Below are 20,587 nucleotides of genomic sequence, written 5' to 3'. Positions count from 1 at the left end.
TGATTTATTTTAAGGTAAGATATTTTGATGCAGCTGCTATTTATAACACATATTAAACAAGCTAAATATAGCTCTTATTGTTAGAAATTAGCCAGAACATCGATGTTACATCCACGGAATGCCCCAACTACACTCAAAAAAATGTTTCTGTCTAAATTTACATTTTATGTAATTCAATTACTTGAACAATTCTGATTTTGTGGTTTACACTGTTAAGCTTTTTATATTAAATAAAACAGTAAAGAACCCTTTTGACCATAAACCATCATAATGTTGAAGTTTTCTTGCAGTCAGTTAGTGATGGATGCACACAGGATGATCTGATTTGGGCAACAAGGCAGAAAACCTCCGCTCCACACTCAGAAATATAAGCATAATGGCAACAAATTCTGAATGTATTTTACTGCATCATATAGTGGACAGAAAGGGAAAAAAACATGTAGACAAAAGAAACAATTTTTTTTATATATTTTTAAATATAATTTCAGTTCAGATAGCAGGCACTTGTTCACAACTGTTCAGTTATACTTGTTTGAAGTCCATATCTAAAAGCAAAGGCACAACTTGCACAGAGTGGCACTGTTTTAGTAAGCCAAAGTTAACACTTTTCTTTGGAGGTTCAAGCAAACATCTAGTTCTGTGAAGGGTCGTAACCTTAGCAACCTGTCATCAAAGCTCCAGCCATAAAGCTGTACAAATTTCAGTTCCAAACACATTCTGCATAAATAAATGACTCTTTCTGGTTGTTGCTGTGCGCGTTTGATTCTGTAAAATCGTGTTTTGTAAAACTAGACAAAAAATAAATAAATAAATAAATAAAAAGTCAAACTGAACCAGTTTCAGTTGAAGTGCTGATATGTACACATAGGTTTCCAAAAGAGTAGCCTACTGAACATGTTTCTATTGTTCATTTTCTTTTCTTTTTTTGTCCAAGTAAACCATCATAATTTTAAACATTTGTACATAAACTACATGATGCCACGTGAACAAAACCTGATCATCATGTTCCTCAAAATAAAAACGGAAGATTGAGGTTGTTAGCCTATTGAAATATAGGCAGCTTTAAAGAGAAAAACCATCTAATATTAAACATCATATTAACATGAAAAGAGTACCAAGAGTATCACAAAAGTTGTACCTGTAGCGAGTCTATAAGTTTGTTTAAAGACAAAACGAAAAGAGTGAAAAACAACGCCACAGTGCACACGAGATAAAAAAGCGTGCAACCTCGGCCAGATCTTCTACGGCTCAGAAACGTCCGGTTCTCCATGTTGATTTCACGTACACGGAGCTGTAGGTTTTGTCCTTCAGTGGGCAGAATCTCATGGTGTGCGCTTTGGCCCCGGTGGCTCCGCATATGGGACAGACGTACTGGTTCAAGTACGGGCATATCACTGCTCCGGCGTGGTCCTTTAAGTCGTGTGAGGTGAACACGGCTTCGCTCTCTCCGTTACGTTTGCAGAAGCCGCATAACTTCTCGGAAGGGCTGCTGCTGGTGCTCTTGCCGCGTTCCGGGTCTCTTTTATCCGTCGACAGGGTCCCGTACCTTCGCGTCGGGCCGCCTGGAGACTTCAGGAACGCGGCGGCGGTGTCATCGGCCGCGTCTGGCTGCTCTGCTGGCCGCTGCATGTCTCTTATAATGTCCGCCAGTCCCATGTAATCCTTCCAGGGCTGAAAGTCCTGAGGTGGACATTTTTTTTTTTTTTTTTTAATACATTTATTAAAATACATTTATTAAATTTTTTTATCACTGTTAAAAAAGGATAACACTTAAGATGTTTGGGGTCAGATTGACCCCAAACATTTAAAGAGCGATTGCATAAGGAAATATACATCTTTTATATGGAAAACCATATATCATTTTTTTTTATTTACTTCTCAACTATACATTTTCGCTGTGTTTTAGTGGAAATTTTGAAGTTTTTTAACCTTTTTACTGCACAATTACATAACAAGGCCAAAAATTGGCCCATGAAATATGATTTTTTAAAGAAAAAATCACTTAAATGATGATCTTAATTAAATCTAAATAGTTTTTGGACATTGCTCTATGTGTTAGGGATAGAATACTGCCATCTGGAGGTTAGTCGAAAAACTTTTTTTCTTCTAGTTAAGGAATTAAAGTGCAATGACCACATGTGTCCAATAGAGGTCCATAGAGACTTCATTTTTCTTGACGCTTCAACTTCTCCTCACAACTTTATCATATATATATTTTGTGAATATATATTTAAACATTTTGAAATACATAAAAAATCTGTATTTTTGTCAAAGTTAGAGTTTGTTGTTGCTGTCTGATATATTTTGAATGATCTGCTTTTGCAAATTATAATACATACATTTGCAGAAACATTACAAGTCACCACTATGACATGACTGTAATCACATACTATTTATTTCAGAAAATTATTTATCAACAAGTATGGAACATGCTTGTTCCATGTTGCATATGTGACATTTTTCAGATTTATGCCAGTTTAGTTGATTTTATTTGCCAATTTCTATAAAAATGCTCTCTGTTGCAGTCACATACATTTGTGTGTTTGTGTGTGTTTGTTTGTGTGTGTGTGTATGAGATAGAAAGTTCGTTCCACTTTGTGTTTATGCTCTAGGACCAGACCTTGATTTAAATGTAATTTTTTTTTAGATTTATGCCAGTTTAGCTGATTTTATTTGCCAATTTCTATAAAAATGCTCTCTGTTGCAGTCACGTGTGTGTGTGTGTTTGTGTGTGTGTGTGTGTATATGAGATAGAAAGCTCGTTCCACTTTGTGTTTATGCTCTAGGACCAGACCTTGATTTAAATGTAATTTTTTTTAGATTTATGCCAGTTTTGTTTATTCTATTTGTCAATTTATGTAAAAATGCTCTCTGTTGCAGTCACATACATTTGTGTTTTTCGTGTGTGTGTGTGTGTATATGAGATAGAAAGTTCGTTCTACTTTTTTATTTATGCTCTAGGACCAGACCTAGGTTTATATGTAGAAATTTTCAGATTTATAAATTGATTTACTTTTATTTTTTTGACAAACAAAATTTAAAAAAAGTCATTTTTTTCATTTTCCCATTCATTTTCAATGTGGGGTCATTTTGACCCCAAACACCTTAAATGGTAAATTTTTTTTTACACACCTTTAGAACAACCAAATCAAGCCTAGTTTTTTTTGTGCATGTTCAGTTAGATTATTTAGGAAAAGTCACAGAGTTTCATGCCCCTGAGATGAAGGTAACACTTTTAAAAAATGAAGGAAAAGTCCAGTGGGGTCAAAATGACCCCAAACAGTGATTAAGGGTTTAATTTTCAATGTATTTTAGGTTTTTTTTTTTATTTTATTTTTTTTTATTAGCTATTTAACACTCAAATAACACGTTACAATATATCACAACAACAATAAAATAAAACTAAAAATAAAGGGAACACCGAGAACAGCCAGGGGAGAGAAAATCTAATTAACTTCTGAATAAAGAGAATTATATGAATATATATGAATAAGTAAACAAACAGAAAAATACAGCCTGCGGTGGACATCCAACCCGGCCCACATCCAAGTGTGACCTCACAGACTACGCCCATGTCAAAATATCATTTTCAATCATTTTGAAACAGAAAGAAGCATCAATAAGAAGATAATTTGTATTGTTTGCCAACCGCTAAAAAAGAAGCTGTTGTTTGCCGACTCGGTAAGTAAAAAAAAATATCTTTGGTCTTTACCAAACGTTGACAACTTTAAGAACGTGTGCGTCATTTGTGTGCATGTGCATAAACAACAGTATTTTTAATTTCAACTTCACACAGGCACGTTATTGCTAGCAACAAATATACTTATATATGTGTGTGTGTGTGTGTGTGTGTGGTGTGTGTGTTTTGGGGGTGGACACAAAGATGACTGTTTTTATGTTGGGGGGGGTCTATCTATCCACACATGTATGTATATATGTATGTATGTATTCGTGGCATGCATGCGTACACACACACACACACACAAATACATACAGATAGATAGATAGATAGATAGAAGGCACAAGTCTTACAACATAAAATCAATTATGAATCAATGTGCAATATTTTTTTATACCCTTCCCCCCACACATAACACTCATCTCACCCACTCAGACACACACACTTCATCCCTCTCACACATATGTACTTAAATTTGATGCATTTCAATTTTGCCTTGGGTAGGTCAAAATTGTTTTTTAATAAATGTGAATTTATCTCATTACATAAATGAACAAGGTAAGGTTTAAAAGTTTTAATTGACAATTAGCCTACTTTAATCAACATAAGCGTTTTAGGAGCTGTTATGATGACGAAATCAGCTCCGTATATTAGACATATTAAATATATATTAGATTTAAGTTGTGCCATTTTAGCCTAGACATCCTTTACAAAAATAAGAAAACGTGTATTAGTAAAACGAAGGACAATATTATTTTATTTAGATCCCATAAACTTCCATAAATTGCTTCAACATACTTCCGGGTTTCCAGGCACGGGGATAGGGAAATCACATGAGGAGACGTATTTGATATGGGCGTGGCTTTCGTTTACTTCACACTTGGACGTGGGCGGGGTTGTGTCGGGGATGGGCGTGACTTCTGACGTCACACTTGGATGTGGGCGGGGTTGGATGTCCACCGCAGGCTGCAGCGAGCCCTACTTGGGATTTCTAGACTCCAAAGATACATGAGCCGACAGTATATGGCGGAGAAGAGAAAAAGGCATGGCGTTCGCGACAGAACCCTCAGTCGTTTTAGTTTCAGAGTCTTTTATGTGACTCGAAACGAACGAGTCGTCTCGGGGAGTGATTCGTTCAGTCACACAAGCGCAACTTCCTATGGGATCTGTACTGAAATTAATTCACTTCAGTTTTTAAACGCAGGGGCCACAGTGGGGCCAAAATTTAGAGAGAGGGGGCCAAGTATTATGCACAATCATTTGTCATTATTCAGTTGCTGCTGCCGGCACTAGCAGATTTCTGTAATGACACACTGAAGATGGAGTTAGAGAATGATGCAGGTTTATTGATGATAAACAGAGATGAGTACAGGCCAGTAGGTAAGCAGAAAACACAAAAGTTAAAGAGTACACAGATAACTATCCTCAGACACAGGAGTATCGCTGGAGTAAAATGTAAGTCTTTATAAAACACAAGAAAAAAAAACACTGGAGTAACAGGTAAATCTATAATACAAAGGAGAAAAAAACCCCACTCGGGTAACAGGTAAGTCTTTCTAATACACAGGAGAAAATACCTGCACTGTAAAACCTGATAAGTTAAGAATATTCAAAACATTTGAGGAAATATGAGCTTAAAAAAATTTATGGCAAGTGGGGCGGGGCTGAGAGCCATGGGAGCCAAGCCTCTTCCATGATCCTACCCTACTCATCACATCCATTCAGACCTTTATAGTTTAGTGCTAATTAGCAACAGCACACTGGTATGCACTAATGAAATTATCAAAAAGACTCACAATATTTGCATGCAAATAGTCAAACTACATGAAGTATGGCTTTTAAGTTTTGCTGTCCATCCTCAACCTAACCACAGGCTCTACTCTTCACCACAACGGTAACACTACAAAACCAACATAACAGAAACATATGTAAATCGGTAACACTTTATAATAACGTCCCGTTATAAGTCATTTATAAATTATTAGTTAATGATGAACTAATCATTTACAAAACATGATTATACGTTCATAAATGATTAATGAGTGGTATGCTAACAATTTACAAAGGTGTTGTAAGTTATCTTAAAAAAAAAGTTAAAATCATGAAATAAATTAAACCGATCATTAGTAGATGATTTATAAGTTATTAGTTGATACATTATTATCACTTATAAATCACTGAAGTATTTATGTCAAAATTGTTTTGTATAATTATCTCAATAAACAATTGTTAATCAAGAACAAATGATGAACAAACCATTAGTAAATGATCAGTATATGATTTATTGACAAAGTTGTAAGCTGGTCTGTGTTCAAAAGCACAAACATGCAGGTATGCTAAAGCACTATTTTTAAGAAGAGTAATTCATTTGTTTTGAAGTGGATAAACATTTATAAATGGCTTAGTCAGGTGATTCCAGCGGCTTGTGTTAAATCCTTTCACTCATCAGCACAGACTTGTGTTCTGTGTGGAGTGTGTGGATCTAGTGATGAAGTGAACCTCTGAACCACTTTTACCTTCCACTGAAGCTCACATCAGGTGCACAGAGTTAAAGACTCCATGTGTGTCAAAAAAGACAGCTGTCTGTACCCTCACCAGTCAGCACTTACACTGCAGTACACACTACAAAGTGTTCAACACCTGTTATAGATAATGTGTAAACCCATGAATAAATAATTTACAAAGCTTTCTGCATCCCCTAATCTAAAGTGTAAACTATTAATCATTTGTAAATGTGTTACATATCATTTGTAGACCTTTTTTTTTACCTGTTACAAATTATTTGTATATGTATACAAGTCATTTATAACACTTTCTGCATCCTCTAATCTAAAAGGTCCACCATGGCATAACAGTGTTTCTTTGAGTGCCCTCTAGTGAGTCAGGTCGCATGAATTCTAAGTATGCTGTAACTACTGGCATTTTGTGATGTTGTTAGGAGGAAATATTATGGATCTGAATCCACTTTGTAAGCGAGAGCATAGACACCAACATGAAGTAACTATTCTGAAAAGTGCTTAAATTGATAAATTCCACCAAAGGCATTTAAAAGTCCACCATGGCATAACAGTTTTTATTTGAATGTCCTCTATGGTGTCAACTGGCATGAATTCTAAGTCTGCTATAAATACTGGCATTTTTTGATGTTGTCAGGGGTAAATATTATGGATGTGGATACAATTTGTCAGCGAGAGCAAAGACACCAACATGCAGTAGCTATTTTAATTGTACAAATTCCACCAAAGGCATTTAAAGGTCCACCATGGCATAATAGAGTTTCATTGAGCGCCCTCTAAAGTGTCAAGTGGCTTGAATTCTAATTCTGTTGTAACTACTGGCATTTTGTGATGTTGTTAGGATGAAATATTATGGATGTGAATCCACTTTGTAAGCAAGTGCAAAGACAACAACATGCAGTAGCTATTTTAAATGGACAAATTCCACCAAATGCATTTAAAAGTCCACCATGGCATAATAGTGTTTCATTGAGTGCCCTCTAGGGTGTCAAGTCACATGAATTCTAAGTATGCTGTAACTACTTGCGTTTTGTGATGTTGTTAGGGGGAAATATTATGGGTGTGCATCCACTTTGTAAGTGAGAGCAATGACACCAACATGCAGTAGCTATTTTAAATGGACAAATTCAATCAAAGGCATTTAAAGGTCCTCCATGGCATAATGATGTTTCACTGAGTGCCCTCTAGGGTGTCAAGTGGCTTGAATTCTAATTCTGTTGTAACTACTGGCATTTTGTGATGTTGTTACGAGGAAATATTATGGGTGTGAATCCACTTTGTAAGCGAGAGCATAGTCACCAACATGAAGTAGCTATTCTGAAAAGTGCTTAAATTGATAAATTCCACCAAAGGCACTTAAAAGTCCACCATGGCATAATAGTGTTTCATTGAGTGCCCTCTAGGGTGTCAAGTCACCTGCATTTTAATTCTCAAATCTTTGCAGGCTAATTTGCTCATGTTTTGTATGCTTGTCTTCAATGCAGGCCGATGAGGATCTTCTGAGACAGCACTACTGTGACCTGAAGGATCTGGCTTTCTTCCCAGGGCTTCTCAGTTTCATGTCCTCTGGCCCTTTGGTTGCCATGGTAAACTTATTTATATTATTTTCCCCACAGTGCGACTCTAGGGCACTTTGAATTTAATAAAATTTCTGGCTTAATGCTAATAAATATTCTTCATTCATTTTATGAAGGTGACTTATGTTATTTCTGTGATATATTTTTAGGTGTGGGAGGGTTTTAACGTTATATAAACCGGCAGAGTAATGCTCGGCGAGACTAATCCCATTGACTCCAATCCTGGGACTATCCGAGGTGACTTTTGTGTTCAGGTTGTCCGGTAAGATCTTACATTGTATTCTAAAATACCATTTTGATGACTGCGTTTTAAACAGCATATGCTTTATAAAGAAGAGCCTAAAAAATGAATACATTTCTTGTGTAAATAATGCAAAATAATTGTCTGAATGTTAAATTTTATATATATATATATATATATATGCTGTACTATTTAGCGTTTTATTCATCAAAGGATCCTGAAAAACGTATCACAGGTTATATATATATATATATATATATTATATATATATATATATATATATATATATATATATATATATATATATATTATACACAATATTACATATTTACCATTTATTTTTTTATATAATAAATAAAGCAAGCAAGCCTTGGTGAGCATTAAAAGACTTCTTTCAAAAACATTAAAAATCCTTACCAACCCCAAACTATCTTTGTCTGGTACATATTTATCCGCAATTGTTTTTGCTAATATTAAATTGCTTTCACTTCAGGAACATCATTCACGGCAGTGATTCTGTCGAAAGTGCCAACACCGAGATCAACCTGTGGTTCAACCCAGAGGAGATCTGTGACTACACCAAATGTCAGGACAGCTGGCTCAACGGCTGAACACTTTCTTCTTTTTCTGCACTTCTCTCCCTCCCGGGTGCTTCTGATCAAAAATAATTTCTATCCCATGAGTTCAAATGACAGCTTCAGTGATCTGATACTATATAATAAAACAAATGTTAAAGCCACTTTGACATGAGTAACTTGAGGATTGATCTTGTGACGTTTTTATTAAACATAATACTTCAAGTAGTTCAAATAATTGAATTAGAGGCCTATTTTAATTATTGTATGGTACTGGTGGCCCCACTCAGGCAAAGCAACGTAGCGCAATGCCACACAAAGCACTGCAGTAAGGAATGAACTTGGGAAATAAAGTACACCGTGCTCATTTAAATGATACGGTAGCACCAACAGTGCTGTTGTCCATTAAAATATCATTATGCCACGTAACACAAAACCTGTAATTCCAGATTGTTGCTTACAAAAAGAAAGCATGCAAGAACAGGATGGTCTTCTCACAGTTTTTACATATACAATTCTTTTGAACAATGTAGTTCACATCAAACAGTTAGAGAAAGGTCTCTTTCAGTCAAGTACTGGCCATCCTGCCAGTGTACAGTACATGCAGAAATAAATCTGTACAATAAAAGATACATAATGCATACTGTAAATTAAGATGGTAAAAGTGCACAAGAGTCACAGAAATGAATGAGTCCATATGAAAAAAAGGACAGTTACAAACATAAGTGGTTGGTGTTACCTGTCTGCTGGATCTTCCTGAGCCAACTTCTTCTCCACAACTTTAAGTGCTGCCTCGAGAGACGTGCTGGTTTGCTCAAGTCGTTTGTGGACCAGCACGTTCTGGCCTTCCGTCACAGCCTGTGGCTTTCCTGCCAGTACAGACTGACCTTGAGCTGCTTTGTTTGGTGAACAGTGAAAATTATTTTTATATAAATTATTATATAAAATTATATATTATTATATATATATATATAAAAAAAATTATATTTGACATTTACAGCTGTAAATAAAGACAGATTAAGCGGAACATCTTTAAATGCTTCTAATGTGTGATCACACCTCCTCTACATTATTCAAATCATATCATGCATATAAAGACCAATTTTCAGATCCATGGAAATAATATTGGAGGAAATAATATTTAAAGCTGAGAATGACAAATATAAAGATATCTCTAACATGCACTCGAAGCATCTTGTTTTCAGGCATTAACACAATTATGCTGTAAATGAGCCTATAAGACCTACACATTCATAACTATACTACTGTTCAAAAGTGTGGGGTCTCTTATGCTCACCAAGGCTGCATTTATTGATCGAAATAAAATCATTATTGAGATGGCAACGCTGAATTTTCAGCATTATTACTTCAGTCTTCAGTGTCACATGATCCTTCAGAAATCATTCTAATATGCTGTTTTGGTGCTCAAGTAATATTATTATTATTATTATTATTAATGTTAAAAACAGCTGTGCTGCTTAATGTTTTTGTGTAAAATGTGAAGTATTTTTCATAATTATTTAAATGGATAGAAACTTCAAGAATGGAATTTATTTTAAATTAAATCTTTTGTAACATTATAATGTCTTTACTATCAATTTTAATCAATTGAATGAATCCTTGCTTAAAATTAATAAAAAAATAATAATAATAAAAATCAAATCAAATCATACTGACCCCAAACTTTTGAATGGAAGTGTATGCTTGGAAGTAGTTAAGTACAGTATTTGTTTGAAATAAATGTAAATAAATTCAATAAATAAACTGTAAAATATATATATTTTTTAAATAGAAATCCTTGTCTGATACAATCTTCAAACTCACATTTAAAAAAAAATATACAGAGCTTTTTCCTATTTTAAATAATAGCCTTAACACATTGCAGTACCTGAGTTTGCTGCAGAAGAATGGCATGTGGGCTTAGAAGGGGTGGGAGGTTTATGTGGAGATCCTGGTTTCGGAGAAAGGCCAGATTTACAAGGATTTTTTGTCAGTCCACTATTCTGCATGCATTGCGAGACCATCTCGGTCTCAGCGGCCCTCTCATTTCCTATTTGCGTGCTGCTGCCCTGACCCTTCATCTGCAGTTCTTTTGGCTTGTGTCTCCTTTTGACTGTGTCTGATTCCTTTAAGTTAATCTCCGGCACCTCTAGGGATGATTTGATAGATTGCACTGGCTTCAGAATTTCAACAGCGGCCTCGGACTCTATCTTAGCATATGCTATTTTGGTCCTTTGTTTGATGGTAACTTTGCCCTCTTCTGCGAAAGGTATGCTCTCCTGTGAGGATGTTGAACTTTGTTTGCTCCTCAGAGGGCTGATGTTTACACCAGCAGGATTTTCTCCACCATGCTTTGTTTCATACGTTGAAGATTCACTAGCAGTCCTCCTACGGTTTTCCATATTTTTTGGCGAGATGGCTGGAGACATGGCTTTAAAAACAGGGCTGTTACATGCCTTGTTTGGGCTTCCTGTATTGTTCTTCAGCCTGGCTGCAAAGCTTCTGACACTTCCTGCACTCTCCATTTCAACCCCACTTGGGGCAGAGCTTAGTCGTTTTGGAGGGGGAGGAGGAGGACCTTTCCTCTTGGCACGTATGGCAAAGGAATGACTGCGGCCCACTTGGCGCTCACTGGAACTGTAAGATGGTTGACTGCGGCCGGGCTTGCGAGTGAGTGTGGCATAAGACGCCACATTAGCGGTGGTTGTTGTTGGGGCCGAGATGTCATCTTCTTCATTCTCTCCATCCGACATAGCATAGCGTGAAAGACTCTGAGTGCACTTTTTGGACAGAGATGGCTCCCCGTTTGGCTGCGGAGCTCTGATTGGACTTGGGCTTTCCACATTGGCATTGCAGTTTTGATGCTGCAGGTAGTTGAAGCCCCTCTGATGAGGTGATCCATGATGGGGCTGAGAGGGAGAAACCACCAATCTAGGTTTGGTGAGGATGGGTGGATATTCGAAACATGCTATTTTACTAGTAGCTATGGGTGACGTCCTTACTGGACTGCCAGATGAGGGGTGATGATGCTGTAGCGGCAACACTGGCACCATTTTTACAGGTGATATTTGACTTCTATCCTGAGATTCCTTGCTGGGACTGTTGTCCATGCTGCCTAGGCTCTCTTGTGTGCAGCTGTTAGGGGTTACCGATGCCATTGGATGTTCTTGTGACCGTCCTGACCCTCCTGACCGTGTACCGATGCTTTCTTGACTAAGACGCATGGATGTTCCATCCATGTTTCCGAAACCATCTTGGCCTCCACCGAGTCCGCTGCGAGCCATGGCATTCTTTAGCTCAACGCTCAACTCGCTGTCCTGGAAGGTGAGCATCTTTGGTGATAGAGGAGACGAGGGGCATTCAGAGCTGTTGTGATGCTCGATGGCCACCAGCTCGAGGGCGGGAGGAGCTCTCCTGCACTGTAGCAATGCCTGCCCCTCGGCCTGGTTCTTACGAGCCTTCTGGATGTCACTGAGCTTCTTAACAGCAAGCATCAGCTTCTTCTGATGGCCTGTAGATAAACAATATGTTATTTAGGAAATCCAAATACTTTGGAAACAGAAATGCGGTTTTGGAATCTTGTGTACATGGGCATTAATTAAAATTTAGGACCTAGGCTTGAATCCACAGTACCATTTAAATGCATTTGTGCAAACTATTTATGTACAACAAATGTTTGGTCAGTAATTTTTTTTTTTTTTTTTTTTAAGAAGAAATCAATGCCTTAATGCAGCAAGTTTGCATTAAATTGCTCAAAAGTAACAGTCAAGACATTTGTTATGTCACAAAAGATTTTTATTTCAAATAAATAATGTTTTTTCATTCAAAATGTATTACAGTTTCTACAAAAATATTAAGCAGCACAGTTCTTTTGAACATTGATAATAATAAGACATTTCTTAAGAAAAGTTCTAAATAAATTCTTCAATGACAAATCCACACAACAGACAGATTTCTGAAACTGAAGACTGGAGTAATTGCTGCTGAAATTTCAGCTTTGCCATTACAGAAATAAATTACATTTAAAATAGATTAAAATAGCAGGTATTTTATGCTGCCTTGGGAAGGAACCTTTTTCTCCCTTTAAACTGTAGTAGATTTATGAAATACATGGCTGTTTTTTTAAGATGAATAAAACTAATGAATACACATGTCTGAGGTGATATTTGTATTAAATAATTCTCTGAATGTCCTATTCATGGAAAAGACCCAACAAGTGGACATGCTCAAGGATATTTAAAAAATTATATAAGTTATCTGAAGGACAGTGCATGAGGCTTTTTAATTTGAGAGCATTGAACTTTCAATGACTGCTTTTACACTTTAATATACAGAGGCTTGTAAATGTATCTGGATACTTGAGGCACACTTAAGATGTTTAATATTTGCTATTAAGCCAAGTACCATCTACTGATGTATATTGGTGGATATTATTAAATAATTAAAATGTTGAAATAAATTAAACAACAATAAATTTTAAGACATTCAGAAAATAAATGAAATTCATACATAACAGCAGAGGTTCTGACCTGAATGAGGGTCCGTCTGTTTTGTGGGGTCAGGGGCCTGACTGCAGTGTTCCACCAGTTCTCCAGCAGAGGGAGGCAGCTGCATGTGAGAAAACCACAGCACTGTCACATTTAACTCAACAGCTGTCTGGCAGAAATAGCTTAGAGACACTATTACTGCGTGTGATAGACTTCACACAGAGAGTCTAATTACTACATATGAATATTAATTATAATTATCAGCAAGAACATAATATCTCTTTAATTTCACATGTAAGACTCCCTGTCACAGAGGTTTACAGACTCCATCACTGAGAATATTGGGGGTAACTCTCACAGCATGAGATCAGCATTAGGTTCTCTATGGTAGTTTAAATAAATGCTGCAGTATGAGTAACCGTACACTCAGCTGCATATAAAAAGCAGAGTCTATTGTGTTATGCAATTAGGCAATACCAGTGTGATGGCTATATGAGCTCTAATTACTGTTCCTGCTGAGCAAAATTCTTTTCTATGTGCTGGACCTTTTGGCCAAATTTGGGGGTCAGAAAGTTGCTTTTTTCCCCTTTCTTTTTATTTTTTTTCCCCTTAAAAAGTGAATACTTTTATTCAGCAAGAACGCATTATATTGATAAAAAGTGACAGTTAAGATATTTATACATTTTACAAAAGATTTGTATTTAAAATAATGTACTTTTGAAGTATCTATTTATCAAAGAATCCTTAAAAAATATATAATCACGGTTTTCAAAAAAAAAAAAAAAAAAAAAAATGTTAAGCAGCACAACTTTTTTCTGGGTCAGCTTAACATTGGATGTGTGAGACTGAAGCCCACCTTGGTGGTGTCCTGGACAGCAAAAGGTAACTGATTGGGTCCATTGTGTGGAAAGTTTCCCTCAGTGCTCTGTCCACTGCCAGCACTGCGACTGCTGCCCATGCTGCCTGCACTGCCCACACTGTTCCTGTCACCTGCTGAAAGAAAGAGGAATAAACAAAGACAAGAGAAAGAAAAGGAAAACAGTTGGTGAAACACTGCCTGTTAAAAACGACTGCTTTACTACACACTGGGCAACAAATGGGGTAAAGAATTTAGTAGCTATGATCTCTGAACTAGACAAGGGGAACGTGAAGGAGCACAAGGGAACATTGAGGAGGGCTAGTGCGAATTAAACATTGTGAATGGCAAGCTAATGGTAGGCTGACGAACTTAGAACAAATATAGTCTAAGTGAACAGGAGCCCTGTGAAACAGCTGGAAAAATTGAGAGAAAAAGTCACTGGTGTGCAGGCTTTGGGACAGCCGTGGGGATGAGAAAACAGGGGCCTGGGGAAACGGACAACTCTTACCATTAAGAGAGGTCCTGAGGACCCATATATCGTCTGGGTCTTTGGGACTAGCTGGCTTACACAGAGCACTGGGACTGGCGGGAATCGCAACTAGCAAACACAAACACTTTAAAGGGCCAGGGAGGGAAACTCTGGGAGTCCAGATATACTTAAAGCGAAATCGAAGAAAGAACTGGTATGGTGTAATTTCTTACAAAATCAGAACAAAACTAAGTTTGTTTGGAGCTCGACAACTTGCCTATCCGAACTTTCCAGAAAAGTTTGCTCCAGTTGATAAACCCCTTCAAACTACCAATGGTCCGTGGCGATTACGTACTGTAATAGGTTCATTTCCTCGGTTTAGCCTATCATATTGTCTTACCTAGTGAAACAATCTGTGATTTTCTAAAAACAAAAAACAAAAAGGTATATACATTTTAAACACAAATGCTCGTTTTGGAGTATCTCCGATACGCGTCCACAACACCACAGATAATATAAAAACACTTTATATATCACACACATTTATTACTTCATCTGTGTACTTCGGTTCAAAAAGTTAAGGTAGGGCGAAAAACAGTCATTTTCTACTCCAACTTCAAAATCCTCCAACACTGTTGGTATACCTTTTTTGGAAACAGTGTTTGACTTTCTTTGCACATTTGCTTTGTAAACACTGGATTGGTATGTCAGTCAACCTCACACGTGACCTTTCTAACGTGACTATGTAATGCGCGAGATTTGTGGTTCAAAGTACACACTTGTACAATTTTTTTATTTTTATTTATTTTTTAAGAAAATGACAGTTTTTCTAGATAAGACCCTTATTCCTCGGCTGGGATAGTGTAGAGCCCTTTGAAGCTGCACTGATACTGCAACTTGGACCTTCAACCCGCTGCCATTGAAGTCCACCATATGGAGAAAAACCATAGAATGTTTTTCTCAAAAACCTCAAAATATTTATTTTCAACTGAAGAAAGACATTAACATCTTGGATGACATGTGGGTAACTAAATTGTCAGGAAATTTTCATTCTTTAAGCGAATTAATCCTCTAATACTGTAAAGCTGCTTGCTTTAAACCAATTTATTGTATAAAGTGCTATATACTGTACATAAACAGGACTTGCATGGAGTGCAGAATTACAGAGCTGGTGTAATAATATCTATGCCACTATAATCAGGTGCTTTCTGAACTTGTTTTCTCACCCCTCTCATTTTTGCTGTGTGCTTGTTTTCTTATAAAGAGGAAAACAAAATTTACATATTCATCGAAATTGTGCTCTCAGCAGCGTGGGAAAACTGTAGTAAACTGCTGTTAAGGCATTTCAAACGTTATCTCCCAAAGTGAAAAACGGAAATGTACTTTGTCGTGAGTATATCATGTCCCTTACGGCTAATGCATATCAAAATAAACTTTTCACCAAGAATTACATGACCTTGGACTTCGGAAAACTCTACATGTAGCTACGATGGATTAAAGTAGAGTTTATGTTGCTCACGTGGTGAGGGATAGAGGAGTTTTTTGCTTCCACAGATACTTGGATGGGCTCTTGAAGTGAGATTGTAAGTTTGTAGGTGTACGTGCTTTGAATTCACCCTAAAGAGTCTAATTCTCTCACACTACCTGGGTGCTGATCCAGCCCATTGTGGTGAGTCAGTACAGGATGGGTGGATGAGTATAAGGTGTAGGAGTCGTCAGTGTGAGAGGTGTGATGAGAAGTGTGTGAGGACAGGGCTCTGGACAGAATGTGATGTCTCTGGATGGGTAGTGAGGCCTGCAGGGAGAGAATGCCCCCTATGGACACAATATGGAAACACAAATGAGGCACCATGGACATAAATGAAACATCATCCTTAAGAAAGATGTTTCCATTAGGGACATGCTCTAAATGATATAAACTAATGGACATTTATGAAAGTTTGGGGTCAGTAAATTTTTTTTTCTTGTATGTAGCAAGGAAGCATTAAATTGATCAAAAAGGACAGTAAAAGCCATTTATGATGATGCAAAAGAGATCCATTTCAAATAAATGCTATTCTTTAGAGATTTCTGTTAATTGGAGTATCTAGAAAAATATGTATAAAGATTTCCACAAAATATTAAGCAGCACAAATATTTTCAACACTGATAATAATTAGAAATGCTTTTTTGTTTAGTTTTTTTTTAGCACCAAATAAACATATTAGAATGTTTTAAAGGATCTTGTGACTCTGAAGATTGGAGAAATGACTGCTGAAAATTAAACTTTGGCATAACAGGAATAAAATAAAACAAAAAAAATAAAAAAAAAAAAAACATTTAAAATAAAAACAAATAATACACGACACTATTACTGTTTTTAGTTTATTTTTGATCAAATAAATGCACACTGAATGAGGCTGTGTGGAAAAAAATTTTTTTTACCAAGCCCAAACTTTTAAATGGCAGTGTAAATATTTAATTTATTAAATAAATAATAAAATAAAAAGGTGAAACTAGAACATGACATCATCATTTACTCATTCTCATATTGTTCCATGTTATTTTATTTTTTTATTTCAACATGTTAGACAAATCTCTTTTTTCTTTCCATACATACTGCTAATCCCATTAGTGTCTGTGTGTTTTAAGCCTAAAATATAGTTTTAGTATTTTGAAAAAAATAGAACAAATGTTATTAAAAAAAAATAAAAAAATGTTACAAAAAAAAAATAATGTTCCACTACTACAGTCAAAAACATGTGCTGCTGTCTTATCTAAAGCAAAATGTTAAATTTTTTTTATTTTAATCTGCGCTGAAATTTTTATGCTGGTAATATAATTCAGAAAAAATAAATAAATAAATAAATAAAAAATAGAAACCCATTTTGAAAATGGACCATATATTTGTAGTAAATGCTTGTGCAAGTTGAAAAATAAAACACAGAATTATTAAATTTTACCTGATCTGCGACTAACGACCTCCACGATGGAGGGAGGGAAGAATCCCACACGGTCAGTGCCTCTCTGACTGTCATGGACGTGTCCTTTCCAACGTCCATCCATATGCTGCTCTAAGACCTGGAACAGACCAATAAGATCCCAGGATATTAAGCTCTTTGAATGCTTGCACATTTTATAATATTCATAACAGTCTTCTCTTCAACAGCTATTGAGACTTTTTCTTTTATTATTGCGTGGAATAATTTCAACAATCTATGATTTAATTATAGCCCTCTGTGTACCCTACACTATTCAAAGCTTAATGACTTTTTTCCTCATTTGGCAGCACAATGTGGTAAATTAAGTCAGTTGACATTCCACAGATGGCAGAGAGGACCGGTGTCATTATGGCAGCCAGCACATGTGGGTAAAAAAGTCAATCCATTTGATTGACATCCACAGATGGCAGAGAGGACCGGTGTAGCAATGAAAGTCAATCCATTTGATTGACATGAAAGCGGGCCTGTAAAAATACACTAAATGCCCATTTACACCAAGGACTATAACTATAAAGATAACGGTAAAGATATAGTTCTAAGGATCGTTCTCAACATTAAAAAATAGCAGAGTTGACAGCATCTACATTTTTTTTTCTCTTTAACATGTTAGACAAATCCCTTTTTATTTTTCCAGATGAGCCTGGGGTGGCTTTAACATCCTGATAAGATAATGCAGGTGGGAGAAACATGAGAATATTTAAAAATAGTTTATTAGTTTATTAAATAGAAAAATAGTTTATTATTTCTAAAATAGGTAACCATTTTAGTACTTAAACTTGCTTAAAGGGATAGTTCACCCAAAAATCAAAATTATGTCATTAATGACTCACCCTCATGTCGTTCCAAACCCGTGAGACCTCCGTTCATCTTCGGAAACACAGTATAAGATATTTAGATTTAGTCCGAGAGCTTTCTGTCCCTCCATTGAGAATGTATGTACGGTATACTGTCCACGTCCAGAAGGTAATAAAAACATCTTCAAAGTAGTCTATGTGACATCAGAGGGTCCATTAGAATTTTTTGAAGCATCGAAAATACATTTTGGTCCAAAAATATCAAAAACTAGGACTTTATTCAGCATTGACTTCTCTCCCGGGTCTGTTAGAAGCGTGTTCACAACACTGCCGTTTAGTGATATCCGGTTCGCGAACGAATCACTCGATGTAACCGGATCTTCTTGAACCAGTTCACCAAATCGAACTGAATCGTTTGAAACGGTTCGCGTCAACAATAAGCATTAATCCACAAATGACTTAAGCTGTTAACTTTTTAACATGCCTGACACTCCCTCTGAGTTCAAATAAACCAATATCCCGGAGTAATTCATTTACTCAAACAGTACACTGACTGAACCGAGCCAGATAATGAACGAAACATTGACTCGTTCTCGAGTCAAGAACCGGTTGCATCGGTTTTCGGATCACCGGTAGTAGTGATGGGAAGTTCTGTTCTTCTCCGCGAACCGGTTCTTTCGGACAGTTTGATTCAATAAACCGGTTGCCGAAAAAATGGTTCACCAGTTCTTTTGCGCTCGACGTAATTGACTTCATTGGCGATGATTGCCCTTGATTCAAGCCTTCGGTTACCCGCGCTATAACATTAGCACAGAATCGGTTCAGAATCAATCACCAAAAGAACCAGTTCGGTTCAGACGCGCTGTGTGTCAGTCTGAATCACGCATGCGCAGTATCATCAGAACCGGACGCGTCCAACAGAAACGGTTCTTGACTCGAGAACGAGTCAATGTTTCGTTCGTTATCTGGCTCGGCTCGTGTTCATCTTCAGTTCTCTCTTCACAGCAGTTCAGTCCGTGTACTGTTTGAGTAAATGAATTACTCAGGGATATTGGTTTATTTGAACTCAGAGGGAGTGTCAGCCATGTTAAAAAAGTTAACAGCTTAAGTCATTTGTGGATTAATGCTTATTGTTGACGCGAACCGTTTCAAACGATTCAGATCGATTTGGTGAACTGGTTCAAGAAGATCCGGTTACATCGAGTGATTCGTTCGCGAACCGGATATCACTAAACTGCAGTGTTGTGAACACGCTTCTAACAGACCCGGGAGAGAAGTCAATGCTGAATAAAGTCATAGTTTTGATATTTTTGGAACCAAAATGTATTTTCGATTGCTTCAAAAAAATCCTAACGGGACCCTCTGATGTCACCATGGACTACTTTGAAGATGTTTTTAGTTACCTTCTGGACGTGGACAGTATACCGTACATACATTCTCATGGGGGACAGAAGCTCTCCAGGACCTAAATCTAAAATATCTTATACTGTGTTCCGAAGATGAACGGAGGTCTCACTGGTTTGGAACGACATGAGGGTGAGTCATTAATGACATAATTTTAATTTTTGGGTGAACTATCCCTTTAATTTCAGTTAGTTGGCAAGGCAACATTTAAACAACCACAACTATAACGACAAAGACAAAGAGAAAAGATATTGCTGGAATCTGATGAATGCTAAAAAAAAAACTACAGCCAATCAGAATCAATCCTGCTGTAACAGCTTGAGAATTTAAAGCGGCAGACCAGCATGTGCATGGAATAACTTGGAACGATTGGAAAGTTCGCTGGTGTGGATGCTAATTTTGTTATCTGTATAGTTATGTTTATAGTTACCGTTACTGGTGTGAACGGGGTTTAAGAATAAATTTGCGGATTATGTGTAGCAGCTGTCTGATTTGTTTTAAGAGTCTATTCCCTAAAGGAAACATGCAAACTAGGTAATGGTGCAAACACGCACCTCACGTGATTTAATGCCCAGTGTGAAAAAATAAATAGACATGAAATATTGATTTAGCATCATCATATAACACTTGAGTGTTTTTTATTATATTTTATATACTATTACAGTGTTTATTATAGGTCACCATTTTAGTACTTAAACTTCATTTCAGTTAGATGGCAAGATAACATTTATAGTTTTTAAAAATAAGGATATCGTCCAATATTCAGATTTTATTTTAGCTTTACTGAAACTAACAAAAAGGATTTTCAATAGTTTTAGACAATCAAAATTTGATGAATAACTACCTCCATGAACAGTGGGCAAGCAGATTTATGTAAACCATACAGGTAATTTAAGTACCTGGTTAAACTGTACTGTTGATATTAGTTTTAATTTGCCCCATTTTCAAAACCACTCAACATAAAGGTCAACATCTGTATTTATTTGGTGTTATTTTAACCCTCTA

At 36.5% G+C, this 20,587-nt stretch overlaps 2 protein-coding genes across 2 annotated transcripts in view; both read right to left on the bottom strand.

The window, feature by feature from the left end:
- Positions 1-378: 378 nt before the first annotated feature.
- LOC109081007 (nanos homolog 3-like) lies at positions 379-5,591 on the bottom strand. The gene is made up of 2 exons (XM_042732079.1): positions 4,669-5,591; positions 379-1,685 (listed from the first exon to the last, which is right to left on the bottom strand). The coding sequence occupies exons 1-2, from the start codon at positions 4,724-4,726 to the stop codon at positions 1,249-1,251; spliced, it is 495 nt and encodes a 164-aa protein (XP_042588013.1). The 5' UTR covers positions 4,727-5,591; the 3' UTR covers positions 379-1,248.
- Positions 5,592-8,681: 3,090 nt separating this feature from the next.
- Positions 8,682-20,587, bottom strand: part of LOC109080990 (caskin-2-like) — a 39,211-nt gene continuing 27,305 nt past the window's right edge. The window contains exons 8-14 of the mRNA XM_042732078.1: positions 17,346-17,463; positions 16,048-16,218; positions 13,932-14,068; positions 13,118-13,196; positions 10,477-12,099; positions 9,328-9,484; positions 8,682-9,203 (exon numbers count right to left, since the gene is read on the bottom strand). Of these exons, the coding sequence (XP_042588012.1) occupies positions 9,128-9,203; positions 9,328-9,484; positions 10,477-12,099; positions 13,118-13,196; positions 13,932-14,068; positions 16,048-16,218; positions 17,346-17,463 (2,361 nt within the window). The 3' untranslated portion in view covers positions 8,682-9,127. The remainder of the gene's footprint in view (positions 9,204-9,327; positions 9,485-10,476; positions 12,100-13,117; positions 13,197-13,931; positions 14,069-16,047; positions 16,219-17,345; positions 17,464-20,587) is intronic.

This window comes from Cyprinus carpio, chromosome B10 (genome assembly GCF_018340385.1).
Source record: "Cyprinus carpio isolate SPL01 chromosome B10, ASM1834038v1, whole genome shotgun sequence".
Classification (NCBI taxonomy): Eukaryota; Metazoa; Chordata; class Actinopteri; order Cypriniformes; family Cyprinidae; genus Cyprinus; species Cyprinus carpio.
This window is presented reverse-complemented; position numbering and strand designations above follow the sequence as displayed.

Coding starts and splice junctions, on each gene's coding strand:
- LOC109081007 (XM_042732079.1), bottom strand. CDS start 4,726: ATGCCTTTTTCTCTTCTCCGCCATATACTGTCGGCTCATGTATCTTTG. Junction 1,686..4,668: donor TGTATCTTTGGAGTCTAGAA/ATCCCAAGTAGG, acceptor AAAAATGTCCAC/CTCAGGACTTTCAGCCCTGG.